We start from the raw sequence: 22,651 nt of genomic DNA, 5'->3' as shown, positions 1-22,651 counted from the left end.
TAAACTCATTATCAACACTGAGAGTCGCGATGCCGTGTACTGGCGCGCCGCTCCAAAGTTTTTATTACCCTTTAACGACTTGTGTGACGCGCATTTGATTAGAAAATACTACCAACGAGCGCTTTGATTTATACACAAAGACTGTTTACTATACCATACTTTTACACTTCTGATATAATTCCGTTGTCGACAGACAGATTGAGAACTCTGGGCTTGCGTGGGGTCATTTCAGCGACATTGCCTCGTTGCAAAGTATATACTCCGATCGTGGCTGTTATTAACAAATATGAACGCTTTCAAAACTGACAAGGTATGATTAATTTATATCAAACGCTTTGACTATGAAATAATTTTAAACTATGGGATTTTAACCCAAACAGGCTAAATGAATACCATGCTCAGTGTAAATAAAGCCTATATTCTAAACTCATTAATTTAATTAAAGACCACAAATCGCTTTCATAATACATTTCGGTTTGGTTAATATTTCACACAATGAAAATAACTGAAAAATTAATCCGATGAGTGACAGAAACGAAAACCCATTACTTGTTTATACAAAAATCACTTAATCTAAAATAGTATCCATTAAGGCAAAGCCCATGGCGCTGGGTGCATGGCTTTGTTCTCAGTCTGATGAACAGCCCCACGGCTCCGAAAAACACCTTGAAAAACACTTGTATGTTTACCGACCATATAACGGGTCACCAACGTTTCAATTAGTAAGTTTTTATCCGTTTAATTTTGTCAAGCGGACAATGGAAAGCATACGTTTAACAGAATAAAACTGTTTTTCAACAACCCTTTTTCGAATAATGGACCAAACATAAGGCATTCATCCCGAACAAGGTAAATTCATACCGACAATAAGCGATCAATAGGACTATTTAAGTGATATTTAGTTTTGAAATCAAAATTTGCCATCGTGTGCGGTTGAGTTCCTCAAACAGTTTTGATGTTTTAATTTTGTAACAGTGGGTTTATTCAAACAGACTCCAAAGAGAGGTATATGGTCTTTTTGTAGCCGTTGACAATGCCATGGAAGTTGGCGTGTAATGGATATATTGAGATTCGGGTAGTCTGAATGATCTGCCCACCCTAGGCTGTTTGAAGTCACTAAAACCAATTTGCGCTTCAAATACCGCTTGGTTTGTACTACTCACAACCAATTAAGAAATCATAAAGCTCAATTTAAGATTCATAAGGACTATCAGTAGCCATAATGGCTCTGTTTTGGCGGAGTTGTCCTACTACATATAACAGCATTGTATGCGCTGACTGAGTAATGCTTCACGCTAACTATGAGCAAAGAATGACACGGCAGATCGGAGGTCTATGACATGTCCTTTACAATAGCACTCGAAATGTAATTGAGTTCACAAGAACATGCTTATAACTTCTAAATGCAAACGGCATTAGTCACCGTATGTAAATATGTGTATTTTAGAATGATTTATATATTAAGCTATGTAACGATGTATACTTTCTTACTTTCTCATTTTGTCACTGTATTTAGAATGTTTTCCTTGATTGTGTGTGTGTATTAAGACATCAGTTATACTGTCTTGGATTCCGTCCATTTCTTTTTTTATGACTAACTTGCTATTCCTTGACGTAAATCCACTTATTATAGAGTTATAGTATACTGTTTTATTCTTATGTAAGCATATCCTGCTGCTCTGACGCAGTGATAATGTTTAGCTTTTGCCCTTCTGGCGATACTTTTCCCCATAGTTTTATCACCGAGGTGAGCGTTTACATATGCGGATGGTTTTCTTGGGGATATATATATCCCTAAGAACGTTTTCAGTACAATGACGATGAAAGCCGATATCGCCTTATATATAATATCGGCTTATATATAATAAGGAGACTGTTCGGAAAATTTCGATTCAATTTGTTTTGATAATTGGAAGAATATTTGACAGCATATATATTTTTAGTGTTGTTTTATTCAATTTTCGCTTTGTTTTACCTCCTGATTCGTTCAATGGTGCAGTAATGATTAGACTATATGAACATATAGTTTTAAAGCTGCACTCTCACAGATTGAACGTTTTGACAACTTTTTTAATTTTTGATTTGGAACGAGCCAATTTTTGCGAAAATCCATGGAAACCAGTTATATAAGACTGCTGACAAAAAAATAAATTGCAGATTTTTATATTTAAGTTCAAAAATTGATGTTTTATGCATTTTTTCTTAAACCGTTAGTAACGGTTTAAACCATAAAACATTAATTTTCGAACGGAAATATGAAAATCTGCGATCTGATTTTTTGTCAGCAATCTTATATCATTGGTTTGCTGATATTAACGCAGAAATTTGCTCTTTCCAAGACATAAAATAAAAAAAAAATGTTGTTAAAATGATAAATCTGTGAGAGTGCAGCTTTAAACCTCGAACTAATTCAGATGGCTGTCTTTCAAAGAAAATATCGTACCATTTAAGGGTTGGTACTGTTGCTCTGGCTTGCTTCATTCGTTTGCATGTGATGTCTGTATCCGGTCGTTGAGTACTTGAACTTACTTTATCAGTTTAAAATTTAAACTTTAAATGTAAGTTGTTCTTCATTGTTTTCAAGTTGATACTGGTTCCGGTGAGGCTTTTATTTTCAAATCTGTAATTATTGATACGTATGGAGGTTATGAGGTGTGAGGTTATGTGCGTATAAACTAGTTTAAAGCTTTAGTATACTCGTGTCCAGTAAACTCATGTTTCACTGACCGTTTCCATCATCAACTCCAAACGACAGGGCGGTAATCCCGCCATTAATTGATCGCGCTATGGTGAACTCAACTCAAAACTCGTAGTTTGTGGTGTTTGTACGATCGTGTCACTCGTTCAGTGTCGTTTGTACGATCGTGTCTCTCGTTCGGTGTCGTTTGTACGATCGTGTCTCTCGTTCGGTGTCGTTTGTACGATCGTGTCTCTCGTTCGGTGTCGTTTGTACGATCGTGTCTCTCGTTCGGTGTCGTTTGTACGATCGTGTCTCTCGTTCGGTGTCGTTTGTACGATCGTGTCTCTCGTTCAGTGTCGTTTGTACGATCGTGTCTCTCGTTCAGTGTCGTTTGGGCCCTTACCGTGTGAATCCAAACAGGGTTTATATTTGAATATTTTACTAATGGGCTCGTCTCTATAGTTCTCACTGTTGTATTGTTGTTAAGTCCCAGTGTGGGCTTGGTTTGCCCCGGGTAGTGTTAATTGTTTATTTGAATATAATTTGAAATGTGTCGTTTGATTAAACGACGGTTTGGTGTAAAATTTGGCAAAAAAGCAATGTTGCCTCTTGTCCCCGACACTTTTTAACCTTTATATTATTGATTTAGTAACTTTGCATCGGTACCAGTGAAGGAGATATAAAAGTTTGTATTTTACTGATCGCTGATGATAAAGAAGTGTTAGCTACCGGCAACATGTTCTAGCTACGTTATAGGCATGGTGTATTTTTTTTTAAATCTAATTTTAAGTTGGTGATACTTATAGAACATAATAATACTCCTGTTTTAATTTGCTGTGTTGTATATGGTACATAATTAAGTACCTAACTGTTGTACTTGCTCAATCGGCTGCTATGTCTGCTTCACGAAACGTTTGTTTGATTATTTCTAAAATTAAAGTTGCTAGTGTTATTTCTCCAAACCTTCACTAACTGATTTGACGCCAAACGCCGGATTTTTTAACATACTGTGCTTCAATTTGTAGAGACAAGTCCTACTCGTATATTAATGCTGTGCAAAAAAGGTGTATTTCCTAGGTGTTAGGCTAATATAACCGCAATGCTGCTGTATCAACGGGGAAATGGGGAGGAAGCCATTAATAGTTTAACGAGGGAAAACTAAGCTGAGGAGATATTTTGGAAAAAGAAACATGAACAAGAGCCCCGCCGAATGTCAACGCTCAGATGTTGTTGTTTTTGTCTCAGTCAAACAAGGTGCATAAATCGAGAATTATTTAGGCTGGAGTCATGGGCGTTGCTATACATGTGCGTAACGTCTCTTGTGACAGGGGTACATTTTTATTTTGCAAATCCAATACGGTTTTTTAGTAGCGACTAAGGTTTAAGGTTTTGCACAACGATACCGACGACGATACCGACGACGATACCGACGACGATACCGACGACGATACCGACAACGATACCGACAACGATACCGACAACGATACCGACAACGATACCGACGACGATACCGACGACGATACCGACAACGATGCCGACGACGATACCGACAACGATACCGACGACGATACCGACAACAAAACCGACGACGATACCGACGACGATACCGACAACGATACCGACAACGATACCGACAACGATACCGACAACGATACCGACGACGATACCAACAACGATGCCGACGACGATACCGACAACGATACCGACAACGATACCGACAACGATACCGACGACGATACCGACGACGATACCGACAACGATACCGACGACGATACCGACAACGATACCGACGACGATACCGACAACGATACCGACGACGACAACGAGACTAACGATAACGACGCCATGGCTATAACAATACCTCGACTATTGGTTTTTTTTCCATCGGCTAAAAATCATAGAATTGAAAACAAAAAACGATATGTATCAACACTACTGTGTTCGACTTTATACTTTCCATTGCTCTTACCAAATTGAATGTAAACGTTTGCTGTTCAAACTTAAAAATTGGAAATCAAGTTGTCACGAATATTGCAAGGTTTCATATGATTCACAGGATACAGCACGGCGGGGGGGGGGGGGGGGGGGGGGTGGGGGTCCATTTCCTCAGGGATACTATATAGCATGTAAGTATCAGTAGGTTTAATTGTACATGAAGAACAATTTTCATTTTGCGTTGGACTTATTTGGGATTGAGCAAGCCGAACCCACTGAGCAAGAGGAAGTGAAAATGCCTTCACCCTAGTGGACTATCTGTGTTGACTAATATAGTTGACCAGAAGAGCGGACACTGTAAAGTCACCGGGGAAACCAGATGCTCAAAGAACTAACCTGCTATATGTACCTCCCATGATATTTTTTACAAAATAATGACTAATTACGCGACTGTTGTACCACGATTCGCACAAATGACGACTACTCAGACACGTTCACTAGCACAGGAAGTCTTGCCACTAAACTTGCATAGTCGTGCGACTGTATGACGACTTGGTAATAATCACGACAACGGTAAGACCACTCAATGCTTGTAATGTAGAGACAATTGCAAGACTGTTGAAGCATATCTTAGACCAGTTTGGTCGTTTTGTTTTTGAATATGATGGAAAACCTCCCCATGACCGAATTCGATGGTGCTACTAAGAGCATCCAGGACCACCAAGGACCACGTCCTCGTTAATAACTCAGGACAAACGTGCACGAATCGGTTAATACAATTCACGATTTGTATATGTTTTAAGGATTTTATGCAAACGATCGTGTGCACCCATTGAGTAGCAATTATTCAATGATATACATAACTGTGTGTACAGTGTCTATAAGTGCAATAGTTGAGTGGACCCCTTTCGGTATTTATTAAATGCGCAACGCATTTCTGTTTTGAAAACACATAAAAGACAAGCCCCGGCCTTAAAAACTTTCCAGACAATTGCCATTGTGTATCGGGCTGAGAACTTGGGTGCCCCCAGGACCTTACTGGAAATCTGATATCTCCAAGTGTTGAAAATAAGTCTCTCGAATGTCATATATTTTCCTAACGGTGAAATATTAATCGTCTCTGATTTAATTATACCATGCACGTTTATTAAGGTTTAACACTTTGATTATGAAGTTGATTATCGTTTCATTATACCAGTACCTACAAGGTGTTAATCCGCAACCCTTTAATTAGATTGTACAGAATTTATAAACTGTTTAGCCCTCACTTATGGGAATGGAGCTAATGCTCATATTGGCAAACAATGTCTAGTTTTGTCTTCGTGGTGTTAGGAGAACGTCTAGAAAACGCTTCTTAATCCCATTATTCTCCTCCTCAGGCGTGAATCCAGCAAAGGAAATGAACTAATGAGTTTTCCTCGTGAATATCTTGGACAGCTTGATGGATTGAGTTCTACCTTAGAAAGAAAAGACCTCCATAATTTTGACAATTTAGGGTATAATGTGCAAATATTGATCGTTGTTTTGTTTCTATCACCGGTTAATTTATTTGTTAGTTTGCCGACACTAAAACCTGGCGATAATTACAGATATGCTTCCCAATAGGGACATTATTGCACATTTAATTCAACTTCGCCGAGCTTTTAAATAATCCTCATTCCGTCCGCGGGTCTTTAAGGGAAACCGTAAAAGTATGTTGATGATAAAAAGTACATCATAAATGCCTCAAACCAAACAAATCTTGCTATTTCAACAAATTCAAAGATTTCTAGCATTCATTGATTGAAGACATTTTCTTGAAAATACATTAGGTTTGTACAATGAATCGGACTTTTCGTCACGAACATTTCGTATAATTAAACAACAGGCATTAATGGTAATTTAAACCTATTCATATGTTCGGTCTCCTCAATATGGCGACCGGAAATAGTGCAACCAGTTTGTCTCGTGATGCGGAAGTGTGTATATTGTGTGCGTTTCGTTTGCTACCGGAAACTTCCGGAAATCTCTCCGTGTCTTGGTGAATATTTAGGAAAACACCATGGTTTCTTTTAAGCCGCCCTCGTGGCTTTTACTAATAGTCTCGCAATTATCGAGTAACGTGGTATGCTTCTCGGACAAGAAATGATCACATTAAGCTCCTTAATTAAGCGTATTCTGTAGTTTTTGTATATATTAAATTGTATTGTTCTTTCATTTATAGTAAGAAAGATTCGTAAAAATCACAAGACCCTATCTTGTTCGCAAATGTATGACTTAAAATGTGAGCACTCGTTTACAAGACTATACAAGCAGTGTATATAGATTGTCAAGGCATTTGTTAGATATAAAACATGCACATCCTTTTAAGTCGAATATAGACGTGGAACAGGGGGACCACAGTGACTGTCAATATTCATTTTGTGTTCGTGAATAATATGTGATCAAATACTAATCACAATATAGACGGTATTTCAAGTATGAGCGATGCCAAATTATACTAACTTTTATTTGAGATGACGCAGTTATTATTACCCAGACAATCAAGCATTATTGTCTATATCGAATGATCTACAATTCGACCCTTTACGTATACTTTGTACACTCTCCGTATACTCTGTAACTCTCCGTATACTTTGTACACTCTCCGTATACTCTGTAACTCTCCGTATACTTTGTACACTCTCCGTATACTTTGTAAATCTCCGTATACTTTGTACACTCTCCGTATACTCTGTAACTCTCCGTATACTTTATACACTCTCCGTATACGTTGTTCACTCTCCGTATACTCTGTAACTCTCCGTATACTTTGTACACTCTCCGTATACTTTGTATACTCTCCGTATACTCTATAACTCTCCGTATACTTTGTACACTCTCCGTATACTTTGTACACTCTCCGTATACTTTGTACACTCTCCGTATACTCTGTAACTCTCCGTATACATTGTACAATCTCCGTATACTTTGTACACTCTCCGTATACTCTGTAACCCTCCGTATACGTTGTAGACTCTCCGTAAACGTTGTACGACACTCTCCGTATACGTTGTACGACACTCTCCGTATACTCTGTACACACTCCGTATACTTTGTACACTCTCCGTATACTCTGTACACACTCCGTATATTTTGTACACTCTCCGTATACTATGTACACACTCCGTATACTCTCCGTATACTCTGTACACTCTCAATATACTTTGTACACTCTCCGTATACTCTGTACACACTCCGTATACTTTGTACACACTCCGTATATTTTGTACACACTCCGTATACTCTGTACACACTCCGTACACTTTGTACACTCTCCGTATACAATTTACACACTCCGTATACTGTGTACACTCTCTGTATACTTTGTTCATTATTCGTATACTTTGTACACTCTCCGTATATGCTGTACGACACTCTCCGTATACCTTGCACGACAGTCTCCGTATACCCTGCACGACAGTCTCCGTATACCTTGCTCGACACATCACGCTCTGTACGACTGACACAACACTCTCCATATGCCTGGCAAAAAACACTCTGTACGACTGACACAACACTCTCTGAATGCCTGACAAAACACACTCTGTATGCCTGACACAACACTCTCTGTATGCCTGACACAACACTCTCCGTATGCCTGACACAACACTCTCCGTATGCCTGACACAACACTCTCTGTATGCCTGACACAGCACGCTCTGTACGCCTGACACAAAACGCTCTGCACGACTGACACAACACTCTCTGTACGCCTGACACAACACTCTCTGTATGCCTGACACAACACGCTCTGTATGCCTGACACAACACTCTCTGTACGCCTGACACAACACTCTCTGTATGCCTGACACAACACGCTCTGTATGCCTGACACAACACTCTCCATATGCCTGACAAAAAACACTCTGTATGCCTGGCACAACACTCTCTGTATGTCTGGCACAACACTCTCCGTATGCCTGACACAACACTCTCTGTATGCCTGACACAACACTCTCTGTATGCCTGACACAACACTCTCTGTATGCCTGACAAAACACAATCTGTTTGCCTGGCACAACACTCTCCGTATGCCTGACACAACACTCTCCGTATGCCTGACACAACACCATCTGTATGCCTGACACAACACTCTCTGTATGCCTGACAAAATAACACTCTATACGTCTGACACAACACTCTCTGTATGCCTGACACAACACTCTCCGTATGCCTGACACAACACTCTCCGTATGCCTGACACAACACTATCTGTATGCCTGACACAACACTATCTGTATGCCTTGCACAACACTCTCCGTATGCCTGACACAACACTCTCCGTATGCCTGACACGACACTCTCTGAATGCCTGGCACAACACTCTCTGTATGCCTGACACAACACTCTCTGTATGCCTGACACAACACTCTCTGTATGCCTGACACAACACTCTCTGTATGCCTGACACAACACTCTCTGTATGCCTGACACAACACTCTCCGTATGCCTGACACAACACTCTCCGTATGCCTTGCACGACACTCTTGGATTTCTGGCACGACACTCTCTCAAGGTCTGGCACAACAATCTCTGAATGCCTTGCACGACATCCCTGAAGGTATGGCACGACACTCTCCGCATGCCTGGCACAACACTCTCTGAATGCCTGAAACACCACTCTCTGTATGCCTCAAACAACACTCTCTGTATGCCTGACACAACACTCTCTGTATGCCTGGCACAACACTCTCCGTATGCCTGATACAACACTCTATGTACGCCTGAAACAACACTCTCTGTATGCCTGGCACAACACTCTCTGTATGCCTGGCACAACACTCCCCGTACGCCTGGCAAAACACTCTCTGTACGCTTGATACAACACTCTATGTACGCCTGAAACGACACTCTCTGTATGCCTGGCACAACACTCTCTGTATGCCTGGCACAACACTCCCCGTACGCCTGGCACAACACTCTCTGTACGCCTGAGAAGGCACTCTCTGTACGACGCCTGGCACAAAACTCTCCGAACGCCTGGCACAACACTCCCCGTACGCCTGGCACAACACTCTCTGTATGCCTGACAAAACACTCTCTGTACGCCTGACACAACACTCTCTGTATGCCTGACACAACACTCTCTGTATGCCTGACACAACACTCTCTGTATGCCTGGCACAACACTCTCCGTATGCCTGACACAACACTCTCTGTATGCCTGACACAACACTCTCCGTATGCCTGACACAACACTCTCTGTATGCCTGACACAACACTCTCTGTATGCCTGACACAACACTCTCCGTATGCCTGACACAACACTCTCTGTATGCCTGACACAACACTCTCCGTATGCCTGACACAACACTCTCTGTATGCCTGACACAACACTCTCTGTATGCCTGACACAACACTCTCCGTATGCCTGGCACAACACTCTCCGTATGCCTGACACAACACTCTCTGTATGCCTGACACAACACTCTCCGTATGTCTGACACAACACTCTATGTACGCCTGACACAACACTCTCTGTATGCCTGGCACAACACTCTCTGTATGCCTGGCACAACACTCCCCGTACGCCTGGCACAACACTCTCTGTACGCCTGAGAAGGCACTCTCTGTACGACGCCTGGCACAAAACTCTCCGAACGCCTGGCACAACACTCCCCGTACGCCTGGCACAACACTTTCTGTACGCCTGAGAAGACACTCTCTGTACGCCTGACACAACACTCTCTGTACGCCTGGCACACCACTCTCTGTATGCCTGGCACACCACTCTCTGTATGCCTGACACAACACTCTCCGTATGCCTGACACAACACTCTCTGTATGCCTGACACAACACTCTCCGTATGCCTGACACAACACTCTCTGTATGCCTGACACAACACGCGCTGTACGCCTGGCACAACACTCTCCGTATGCCTGGCACAACACCCTCTGTATGCCTGGCACAACACTCTCCGTATGCCTGGCACAACACTCTCTGTACGCCTGACACAATACTCTCTCTAAGCCTGGCACAACACTCTCCGTATTGCCTGGCACAACACTCTCTGTATGCCTGACACAACACGCTCCGTATGCCTGACACAACACTCTCCGTATGCCTGGCACAACACTCTCTGTATGCCTGGCACAACACTCTCCGTATGCCTGACACAACACTCTCTGTATGCCTGACACAACACTCTCTGTACGCCTGACACAACACTCTCTGTATGCCTGGCACAACACTCTCCGTATGTCTGACACAACACTCTCCGTATGCCTGACACAACACTCTCTGTACGCCTGACACAACACTCTCTGTATGCCTGGCATAACACTATCTGTATGCCTTGCACAACACTCTCCGTATGCCTGGCACAACACTCTCCGTATGCCTGACACAACACTCTCTGTATGCCTGGCACAACACTATCTGTATGCCTGACACAACACTCTCCGTATGCCTGACACAACACTCTCCGTATGCCTGACACAACACTCTCCGTATGCCTGGCACAACACTCTCTGTATGCCTGGCACAACACTCTCTGTATGCCTGACTCAACACTCATCGTATGTCTGACTCAACACTCTCCGTATGCCTGGCACAACACTCTCCGTATGCTTGGCACAACACTCTCCGTATGTCTGACTCAACACTCATCGTATGTCTGTCTCAACACTATCCGTATGCCTGGCACAACACTCTGTACGCTTGACATAACACTCTCTGTATGCCTGGCACAACACTCTCCGTATGCCTGACTCAACACTCATCGTATGTCTGTCTCAACACTATCCGTATGCCTGGCACAACACTCTGTACGCTTGACATAACACTCTCTGTATGCCTGACACAACACTCTCTGTATGCCTGACACAACACTCTCCGTATGCCTGACACAACACTCTCTGTATGCCTGACACAACACTCTCTGTATGCCTGACACAACACTCTCTGTATGCCTGACACAACACTCTCTGTATGCCTGGCATAACACTCTCTGTATGTCTGGCACAACACTCTCTGTATGCCTGGCACAACACTCTCCGTATGCCTGACACGAAAATCTTCGAATGCCTGACACGAAAATCTTCGTATGCCTGACAAAACACTCTCTGTTCGCCTGACACGACACTCTCTGTATGCCTGGCATAACACTATCTGTATGGCTGACACAATACTCTCCGTATGCCTGGCACAACACTATCTGTATGTCTGGCACAACACTCTCCGTAAGCCTGACACAACACTCTCTGTATGCCTGACACAAAACTCTCTGTACGCCTGACACAACACTCATCGTATGTCTGACTCAACACTCTCCGTATGCCTGGCACAACACTCTCCGTATGCTTGGCACAACACTCTCCGTATGTCTGACTCAACACTCATCGTATGTCTGTCTCAACACTATCCGTATGCCTGGCACAACACTCTGTACGCTTGACACAACACTCTCTGTATGCCTGGCACAACACTCTCCGTATGCCTGACACAACACTCTCTGTATGCCTGACACAACACTCTCTGTATGCCTGACACAACACTCTCTGTATGCCTGACACAACACTCTCCGTATGCCTGGCACAACACTCTCTGTATGCCTGGCATAACACTCTCCGTATGTCTGGCACAACACTCTCTGTATGCCTGGCACAACACTCTCCGTATGCCTGACACGAAAATCTTCGAATGCCTGACACGAAAATCTTCGTATGCCTGACAAAACACTCTCTGTTCGCCTGACACGACACTCTCTGTATGCCTGGCATAACACTATCCGTATGCCTGGCACAACACTCTCCGTATGCCTGGCACAACACTCTCCGTATGCCTGGCACAACACTCTCCGTATGCCTGGCACAACACTCTCTGTATGCCTGGCACAACACTCTCCGTATGCCTGACTCAACACTCATCGTATGTCTGACTCAACACTCTCCGTATGCCTGGCACAACACTCTCCGTATGCTTGGCACAACACTCTCCGTATGTCTGACTCAACACTCATCGTATGTCTGTCTCAACACTATCCGTATGCCTGGCACAACACTCTGTACGCTTGACATAACACTCTCTGTATGCCTGGCACAACACTCTCCGTATGCCTGACTCAACACTCATCGTATGTCTGTCTCAACACTATCCGTATGCCTGGCACAACACTCTGTACGCTTGACATAACACTCTCTGTATGCCTGACACAACACTCTCTGTATGCCTGACACAACACTCTCCGTATGCCTGACACAACACTCTCTGTATGCCTGACACAACACTCTCTGTATGCCTGACACAACACTCTCTGTATGCCTGGCACAACACTCTCTGTATGCCTGACACAACACTCTCTGTATGTCTGGCACAACACTCTCTGTATGCCTGGCACAACACTCTCCGTATGCCTGACACGAAAATCTTCGAATGCCTGACACGAAAATCTCCGTTGCCTGACAAAACACTCTCTGTTCGCCTGACACGACACTCTCTGTTTGCCTGGCACAAGACTCTCTGTACGACTGGTTTTCGATGTTAGATTGCAATTAACTTCACCGATTGGCACAACACAAGTAAATAATTCACTCGTGACAAAGCTTCTCGTGGACTTTTGGTGCGCACGCGATGAAATATATTGCTTTCTTTCACGCTTTTCGATGATATATGGATTGTTATCAGTGAAATAACAACCGTGAAAATATCAATTTGATAGTTTCACTGCAAAATAAGAAGTGAAAATATCATTTTATGGAACAACTTTTATAATCCATTGTAGTTACTTCGCTTGATTAAAACAAAACACTTCATTTTGAACCAGAAAATGTATTAAATTGTTTAAAGTTGCATATGTCTAAATAAAGATATATTTGGACATTAACAACTTACCCTTTATGATAAAAAAAAGTTTTCCCGTTTTTCAAACGTTTTCTTGATCTTGAGCTGAATGTTCGAACATTTGCTTTCATACCAATCAAATTACAGACGAAAACAACTGCTCGAACTTAAATATAATGTAATACCATTGTCAAAATGTATTTTGAACCGTTTGTCGTTGTACTACGTAATACGAACTTCCCGGAAAATTCACACAACAATTTACAGATTAACCGATTTTTTCACCCCACCAACGCCTCAAAATGTGTCAACAACGTAGAGTGGTCTTCACTCTTTAACTGGAAAACGACTTGTCTTCAAGCGAAACAGACTGGTTTCTGACAGTGAGATGATTGCATACCGATGTATCATGAAACCCACTCTAAAACTAAGAAAAATGTTTAAATTTTAATAATCACCCGCAATTGTTTTGCTAACACGTTCGCGACCTTTAATGTCACTCATGATCATAGAAAAACTATGTTTTTCTACGACACTCGTGAAATAAAATACGATCTTACACTAAAATAAACAAATATCCTCTATATCTTACACTGGAACAAACTGTTTTCCTCTAATGTCTCTATTTTTTGTGTGTCCCAAACATAAAAACTAAGTAGCTAATATCTTAAACCTTAGTTTTCCCATTGGTTTACCAAGCGAACGATTGTATCATCGATGTCATCAGATTCTAGAAAAACTGTGCAAACTGTTGGTTAAATATATACCATGTCAGAACATCGTTATATTATGTTAAACGTTAAATTATGTTTAAGAGATTAATACGTTGCATGCTTCCCAAAAACATTTGTACGTGTTTCGTGTATTATATATATGTTCCTGTCTTCATTGTTGGAGGCAATAAAGTACTGAATTGAATTGAATTGCATTGGCCCGAGTGTCTCGTAACGGCCCGAGACCTTTTATCCGATACACATGTGTATTTTGTCTCTATGATCATCGGTGTGAGTGTATTTAAACATAATTATACTTTAGTTTTTTATACTAGTAGTACGAACGTTAAATGTGTTGTGATTTTTGAGTGCGTTCCTTTGTTGTTAATTTCGTTCTGTCGTCTTGTTTTGTGCAATGGATCGATTGTTTGAAAGCTTAATTTGAAGTATGTCATGTGTTTTCACAGATGTATGTGTAATGATTCATCGTAATTTCTGTTGCTCCGACTGATTTCAAACATTGATTTATGATATTTGTATATAGTTGTTGAGTACCACTTGTCCGCCGACAACTTAATCACCTGCGTCTTAAATCAATGATGGCGGGAAAAGTTGAGTGTCAGACACAGTACTCAAAAAGAAAAAAAAATCATATTCAATTCCACTGCGGTTTCACTGACTGTCCCAATTTTAGTATTTTTATCAATTGTATGTGTTGATGTGAATTGCTGTGTATTTGGTGTTGTTTTCTTTTTATGGGTGCTGTTTGTTTGTTCGATTTTGTTTGTTTGTTTGTAATCTTTCCTCAATATCAAAATGTCTGTGATGCGCACATCCTCTTCCTTATCCAAATGGATGCCATCCTTCATTCATATTATAATACATGGTCGTTCCTTATTTCGTTCTAACGTTTAACAAGTCATGAGTACAGCTGTTGTTGTTATTTCTCTTTTTACTTAGTTATGCCTTTCTGTTTTGTGTATTATGCTCTGACAATATGAACGCATAGTTTTAAACCTGTATTGTCTGCTAAATATTGTATTGTTTGGAGTGCTGGTCATTGAGGTTGTCATGTCAACGAAAATGCCACCTGTGATCAAAACATGGTAAGGCACAGACAAAATTCGAGAAAATAATTTTCATAAGAACTTTCTATATTGATATTTTTTATTGAAAAATGAACCTACTGCATTAACATGAAAACAACCTTCCAACATGTTTTTGTATGTCTTGTTTGTATTTAAAAGTAATGTCCACAGTTATTATTTCCCGCCATACATACTTAAAGAAAGACTTTTTAATTCCCCCATAATCGGTTTTCTTGGTCATCATTATTTCAACGCCACTTTTATAAAAAGCTAGTTTCTGAGTATCAATCCATCAAAACACACTTATGATCCATGTTGATCTTCAGATCAATAACTCCAGTAACGACTGAGTTATGTCCCTTTTGCAATGAACTAGTGTTTTCCATTATACAACTTAGTTTAAATCAAAGTTATTATTTTTTTGGCTTGACATTGAAAGGTGCTTTTGGCTGGCGACACAACCGATTTCTTCAAGCCTAGTTCATAACTAAACATATTTATCAAAGGATGAGTTCTGTACACGATTTAGCGTTAGCCGCATAAAAAGGGCAAACACGAAGAAACACAATTCATAAATAATACAATGGACACAACAGAGACAAGACTAGTAAAACAGAAACTCAACGAGACACAACGCCACAAGACAGCAGAAACTGAACAATATGCAACGCCACAAAACAGCAGACACTCAACAAGATATAACCCCACAAGACAGCAGAAACTAAACAATATGCAACCCCACAAGACAGCAGACAATCAACGAGACACCCAGTCACAAGACACCAGACAACCAACAAGATACAACCCCACAAGACAGGAGTCACTTAACAAGATTTTACGCCACAACTCAGCAGACAATCAACGAGCCACAACGCCACAAAACAGCAGACAATCAACGAGTCACAACGCCACAAGACAGCAGATACTCAACGAGACTCAACGCCACAAGACAGCAGACACTCAACAATATATAACCCCACAAGACAGCAGACACTCAACGAGACACAACGCCACAAGGCACCAGACACTCAACGAGACACACCGCCACAAGGCAGCAGACACTCAACGAGACACAACGTCACAAGACAGCAGACACTCAACGAGACACACCGCCACAAGACACCAGACACTCAACGAGACACAACGTCACAAGGCACCAGACACTCAACGAGACACACCGCCACAAGGCACCAGACACTCAACGAGACACAACGTCACAAGACAGCAGATACTCAACGAGACTAAACGCCACAAGACAGCAGACACTCACCAACATATAACCCCACAAGACAGCTGACACTCAACGAGACACGAAGCCACAAGGCACCAGACACTCAACGAGACACACCGCCACATAGCACCAGACACTCAACGAGACACAACGTCACAAGACAGCAGACACTCAACGAGACACACCGCCACAAGGCACCAGACACTCAACGAGACACAACGTCACAAGACAGCAGACACTCAACGAGACACAGACCCACAAGACAGCTGACACTCAACGAGACACGAAGCCACAAGACAACAGAAACTCACCAGGATAAAACCTCACAAGACAGCAGACACTCAACGAGACACAACGCCACAAGACAGCAGACACTCAACGAGACACACCGCCACAAGGCACCAGACACTCAACGAGACACACCGCCACAAGGCACCAGACACTCAACGAGACACACCGCCACAAGGCACCAGACACTCAACGAGACACAACGTCACAAGACAGCAGACACTCAACGAGACACAGACCCACAAGACAGCTGACACTCAACGAGACACGAAGCCACAAGACAACAGAAACTCACCAGGATAAAACCTCACAAGACAGCAGACACTCAACGAGACACAACGCCACAATACACCAGACACTCAACGAGACACACCGCCACCAGTCACCAGACACTCAACGAGACACACCGCCACAAGGCACCAGACACTCAACGAGACACACCGCCACAAGGCACCAGACACTCAACGAGACACAACGTCACAAGACAGCAGACACTCAACGAGACACAGACCCACAAGACAGCTGACACTCAACGAGACATTAAGCCACAAGACAGCAGAAACTCACCAAGATAAAACCTCACAAGACAGCAGACGCTTAACAAAATACAAGCCACAAGACAGAAGACAATCAACGAGACACACCGCCACAAGACAGCAGACACTCAACGAGACACACCGCCACAAGGCACCAGACACTAAACGAGACACAACGTCACAAGACAGCAGACACTCAACGAGACACACCGCCACAAGGCACCAGACACTCAACGAGACACAACGTCACAAGACAGCAGACACTCAACGAGACACACCGCCACAAGGCACCAGACACTCAACGAGACACACCGCCACAAGGCACCAGACACTCAACGAGACACACCGTCACAAGACAGCAGACACTCAACGAGACACAGACCCACAAGACAGCTGACACTCAACGAGACACCAAGCCACAAGACAGCAGAAACTCACCAAGATAAAACCTCACAAGACAGCAGACGCTTAACAAAATACAAGCCACAAGACAGAAGACAATCAACGAGGCACAACGCCACAAGACACCAGACAATCAACGAGACACAACGCCACAAGGGAGCAGAAACTCAACGAGAAACAATCCCACAAGGGAGCAGACAATCAACGAGACATAACGCCAGAAGACAGCAGACAATCAACGAAACACAACGCCACAAGGCAGCAGAAACTCAACAAGACATAACGCCAGAAGACAGCAGAAACTCAATGAGACATAACGCCACAATACAGCATAAACTCAACAAGATACAACCCAACAAGACAGCAGACAATCAACGATACATAACGCCAGAAGACAGCAGACAATCAACGAGACACAACGCCACAAGGCAGCAGAAACTCAACAAGATACAACTCAACAAGACAGCAGACAATCAACGAGACACAACGCCACAAGACAGCATAAACTCAACAGGATACAACCCAACAAGACAGCAGACAATCAACGAGACACAACGCCACAAGACAGCAGAAACTCAACAAGATACAACCCAACAAGACAGCAGACAATCAACAAGACATAACGCCAGAAGTCAGCAGAAACTCAACGTGACACAACGCCACAAGACAGCATAAACTCAACAAGATACAACCCAACAAGACAGCAGACAATCAACAAGACATAACGCCAGAAGACAGCAGAAACTCAACGAGACACAACGCCACAAGACAGCATAAACTCAACAAGATACAACCCAACAAAACAGCAGACAATCAACGAGATTCAAGGCCACAAGACAGCAGATACTCAACGTGACACAACGCCACAAGGTTGCAGGCACTCAACGAGAAACAAAGCAAAAGCAATTGTTTTTCGGCCATTGAACGGTCAGTGAAGAACATTAAATTGAATCATTACCCAACTATTTAGTCTATCGTCTGCAAGCAAACGCAATGTAGTATGTGCCAACCAGTTATCTCAGTTCACATGTAAGTAATTATTTATAAGTATACCAAATAAAATGTCCTATATACCAGATGTGTTTGCGTTTCCACTCGCAATGACAAACGGAAAATACATATTAACGTTTCGTGTATCGTTTTAGTGACAATTTATAAAGATAGATACTATAGACTACAAACTGTACCAGGGTTCTATACCTTCTGACATGTACTGTATAACAAGCTAGCAGATCTTATTTTCTACTTCTGTCGCATCATTGCGAGCCAGCACGTCTTTCCTCCTCATAATCAAACAAACAGTACGTGACAGTTAATCCGGATGGAGGTGTAGTGTAATGAAAACGTAATTAACAAGAAGCTGTTAATTAAGATTTGTTTCTTACAAATTCCATTAAATGAGATCATTTTCTCTGATACGGAGTGAATGATGAAGCATAATTGATGAGAAAAGTGCCGACAAACCGCACAAAGCTATTAGATAAACATTTTCAGGTTTTAGCCAGGAAAAGCATTAAACAAAACCAAAGCTGATTAGAAACGCACCTATCTTAGTTTCAGCTCACGTTTAAATTCTAAACAACATCACATGAGTATTTTCGTGCGGAAAAGGATAATGAATTTTCAACCGTTGACAACAGCTTCGGTGCTATTAAGTTGTATTTGCACCTTGAGCTTCTTTGAAAAGCGAGCCAAGAATCCATTTTTTTCTGATTTATAAAACTGATCCCATTTGAAAGGCACAATGCTAGTTTACTTGAGCAGTTGTAATTAATTAGGCTTTGTAATTTCGTTTGGAATAAATAATATTGTTTCAGCTTTAGTATACATATACTTTATTTTATGAAAGAGTTTCTGGACAAATAAGGGTAATTCATTAGTCACATATCACATCGTCACGACATTTCTTGCTACATAATTATGGTGATATACCGCGAGTGAATCATCAAGAAAGGTCGTTCATAAAAAGTTTGGTAATACGGGTGGTCCTCGACATTCCTTCAATATATAACGGGCCAATAATACCAAATCTATACGTAAAATACATTGTATACGATATATGTACGGTAGTGTGAGATACCTTCCAATGACGGTCCCAAGGCCGCTTATACCCTATCTTAGTTTCCACTGACCGTCCCAAGGCCGCTTATACCCCAACTTAGTTTCGACTGACCGTCCCAAGGCCGCTTATACCCCAACTTAGTTTCCACTGACCGTCCCAAGGCCGCTTATACCCCAACTTAGTTTCCACTGACCGTCCCAAGGCCGCTTATACCCTAACTTAGTTTCCACTGACCCTCTCAAGGCCGCTTTTACCCCAACTTAGTTTCCACTGACCGTCCCAAGGCCACTTATACCCCAACTTAGTTTCCACTGACCGTCCCAAGGCCGCTTATACCCCAACTTAGTTTCCACTGACCGTCCCAAGGCCGCTTATACCCCAACTTAGTTTCCACTGACCGTCCCAAGGCGCTTATACCCCAACTTAGTTTCCACTGACCGTCCCAAGGCCGCTTATACCCTAACTTAGTTTCCTCTGACCGTCCCAAGGCCGTTTTTACCCCAACTTAGTTTCCACTGACCCTCTCAAGCCCGCTTTGATCCCAATTTAGTTTCCACTGACCGTCCCAAGGCCGCTTTTACCCCAACTTAGTTTCCACTGACCGTCCCAAGGCCACTTATACCCTAACTTAGTTTCCACTGACCCTCTCAAGGCCGCTTTTACCCCAACTTAGTTTCCACTGACCGTCCCAAGGCCACTTATACCCTAACTTAGTTTCCACTGACCGTCCCAAGGCCGCTTATAAGCTGACTTAGTTTCCACTGACCGTCCCAAGGCCGCTTATACCCTAACTTAGTTTCCACTGACCCTCTCAAGGCCGCTTTTACCCCAACTTAGTTTCCACTGACCGTCCCAAGGCCACTTATACCCTAACTTAGTTTCCACTGACCCTCTCAAGGCCGCTTTTACCCCAACTTAGTTTCCACTGACCGTCCCAAGGCCGCTTATATCCCAACTTAGTTTCCATTGATCTTCCCAAGGCCGCTATGCCCGAACTTAGTTTCAGAGAAATCAATTGTTTGGAATTCTTAGTAGAAGTAGTACAGTAGCAGTAGCAGTAGCAGTAGCAGAAGTATAAGCAGCAGAAGCAGTAGCAGGAGCAGGAGCAGTATCAGCAGCGGCAGCGGAAGCAGCAGAAGCAGGAGCAGTATCAGAAGCGGCAGCGGCAGCAGCGGCAGCAGCAGCAGCAGCAGCAGCAGCAGTAGCAGTAGCAGTAGCAGAAGTAGTAGTAGTAGTAGTAGTAGTAGTAGTAGTAGTAGTAGTAGTAGTAGCAGTAGCAGTAGCAGTAGCAGTAGCAGTGGTAGCAGTGGCAGCAGTGGCAGCAGTAGAAGCAGTAGTAGCAGTAGTAGCAGTAGTAGTAGTAGTAGTAGTAGTAGTAGCAGTAGCAGTAGCAGCAGCAGCAGAAGTAGTAGTAGTAGTAGAGTAGCAGTAGCAGCAGCAGCAGCAGCAGCAGCAGCAGCAGCAGTAGCAGTAGCAGTAGCAGTAGCAGTAGTAGTAGTAGTAGTAGTAGTAGTAGTAGTAGTAGTAGTAGAAGCAGTAGCAGTAGTAGCAGTAGTAGAAGTAGTAGTAGTAGTAGTAGTAGTAGTAGTAGTAGTAGTAGTAGTAGTAGTAGTAGTAGTAGTAGTAGTAGCAGTAGCAGTGGTAGCAGTGGCAGCAGTGGCAGCAGTAGAAGCAGTAGTAGCAGTAGTAGCAGTAGTAGCAGTAGTAGCAGTAGTAGTAGTAGCAGTAGTAGTAGTAGTAGTAGTAGTAGTAGTAGTAGTAGTTATTTCAAAAGACTTGCTTGTGTTTGTAAAATGTATGAAGATAAAAATATTTGTTTTTGTTAGTTAACTATTTATGTTTCTCTTTATAATTCATAATATTTTACTTTAATGAGTTAGCTTCATTGAATTTGCTCGCGTTTCCTTATGCTTTCATACAGCATAAACGCAAGAAAAAATGCGATCAATCCTTAATTATCATAAATCAAATGATGGTAATAATACCTAATAAGTGATTAAAATAAACAGGGGTGGCATTGTTGTTAGAAACACAACCGATTAAATTTAACATGCATCCAACCATCACCCGAATGGCAGCAAATTAGTCATTTCGCACTAAATGTCTGCGGGATAATTTTAGGAGATATTTGGGAAATGGTTCATACGCAAAAGGTTGATATCTAGTTGCGTACAATGTAATCGCCTGAATTCTTTGTTGCATTATGGCTTAATGTGCATAATCGCATAGAAAGAATCGGTTATTTCAGTAATCCTATCATTGTGGCAAATCACAAACTTGTACCGTGTGTTTCTTACCGTTAAATTGTTTGAAAGGTATGTGCGTGAATATGTAGCGATTTTCCAAGTGCAGCACTCTTCAATGGCAGAGAGAACTAACCACTGCGTCTGACCAGCGACCAGTATAAATGAAAAGGCAGTAAATATGTTTGTAGATTATCGTTTTAAGCGGCGATGTTATATATCAATTGCTTAACTAATTACGGACATCAAACGATATTACAACCTAGATTAAGGAATCAATAGTTGACGCCATTTAGTGAACTAAATATTTGAAAGGTTAAAAAACAAATGTGTTTTTATAGTGAATTAAAAACAGTCCGCGTTTAGGACATACCATAATTTTGGTGTTGCGGTATTCAATTTTAAACCCCATGCATTACAGTATGTATAGCATATATGTAAATGATGTTGAACCTCCGTAGTCGATTTTCCTAAAGTGGCCATATCATCAGCAAACATCAACACAATACAATATCGTCTATATTTAAACCAGAATTTACGCTATCTTATAAAAAATAATTAAAGGTCTAAGATAAATAAAGAAACAGTATCTGGGACATTACCTCCCATTGACGTAGGCCAATATCATGATTACTATAGTCAAAGAATAATGCGCATGGTTTTACACAAG

At 42.2% G+C, this 22,651-nt stretch overlaps 2 protein-coding genes across 2 annotated transcripts; both read left to right on the top strand.

Annotated features, from left to right (window-relative positions):
* Positions 1-602: 602 nt before the first annotated feature.
* LOC128226365 (clumping factor B-like) lies at positions 603-6,000 on the top strand. Its single transcript, XM_052936244.1, has 3 exons — positions 603-722; positions 4,052-4,552; positions 5,995-6,000. Exons 1-3 carry the CDS (start codon positions 603-605, stop codon positions 5,998-6,000), a joined length of 627 nt encoding a protein of 208 aa, XP_052792204.1.
* A 9,802-nt stretch (positions 6,001-15,802) lies between these two features.
* Positions 15,803-18,351, top strand: LOC128226364 (arginine/serine-rich protein PNISR-like). Its single transcript, XM_052936243.1, has 2 exons — positions 15,803-16,171; positions 17,596-18,351. The coding sequence occupies exons 1-2, from the start codon at positions 15,803-15,805 to the stop codon at positions 18,349-18,351; spliced, it is 1,125 nt and encodes a 374-aa protein (XP_052792203.1).
* The last annotated feature ends 4,300 nt before the right edge of the window (positions 18,352-22,651 follow it).

This window comes from Mya arenaria, chromosome 3 (assembly GCF_026914265.1).
Source record: "Mya arenaria isolate MELC-2E11 chromosome 3, ASM2691426v1".
NCBI classification, from domain to species: Eukaryota; Metazoa; Mollusca; class Bivalvia; order Myida; family Myidae; genus Mya; species Mya arenaria.
Note: the sequence above shows the minus strand (reverse complement) of the source record. Positions and strands in the feature narration are given on the sequence as shown.

Coding starts and splice junctions, on each gene's coding strand:
- LOC128226365 (XM_052936244.1), top strand. CDS start 603: ATGGCGCTGGGTGCATGGCTTTGTTCTCAGTCTGATGAACAGCCCCAC. Junction 723..4,051: donor GGTCACCAACGTTTCAATTA/GTAAGTTTTTAT, acceptor GTTTTTTAGTAG/CGACTAAGGTTTAAGGTTTT.
- LOC128226364 (XM_052936243.1), top strand. CDS start 15,803: ATGGACACAACAGAGACAAGACTAGTAAAACAGAAACTCAACGAGACA. Junction 16,172..17,595: donor AGACTCAACGCCACAAGACA/GCAGACACTCAA, acceptor CACCGCCACAAG/GCACCAGACACTCAACGAGA.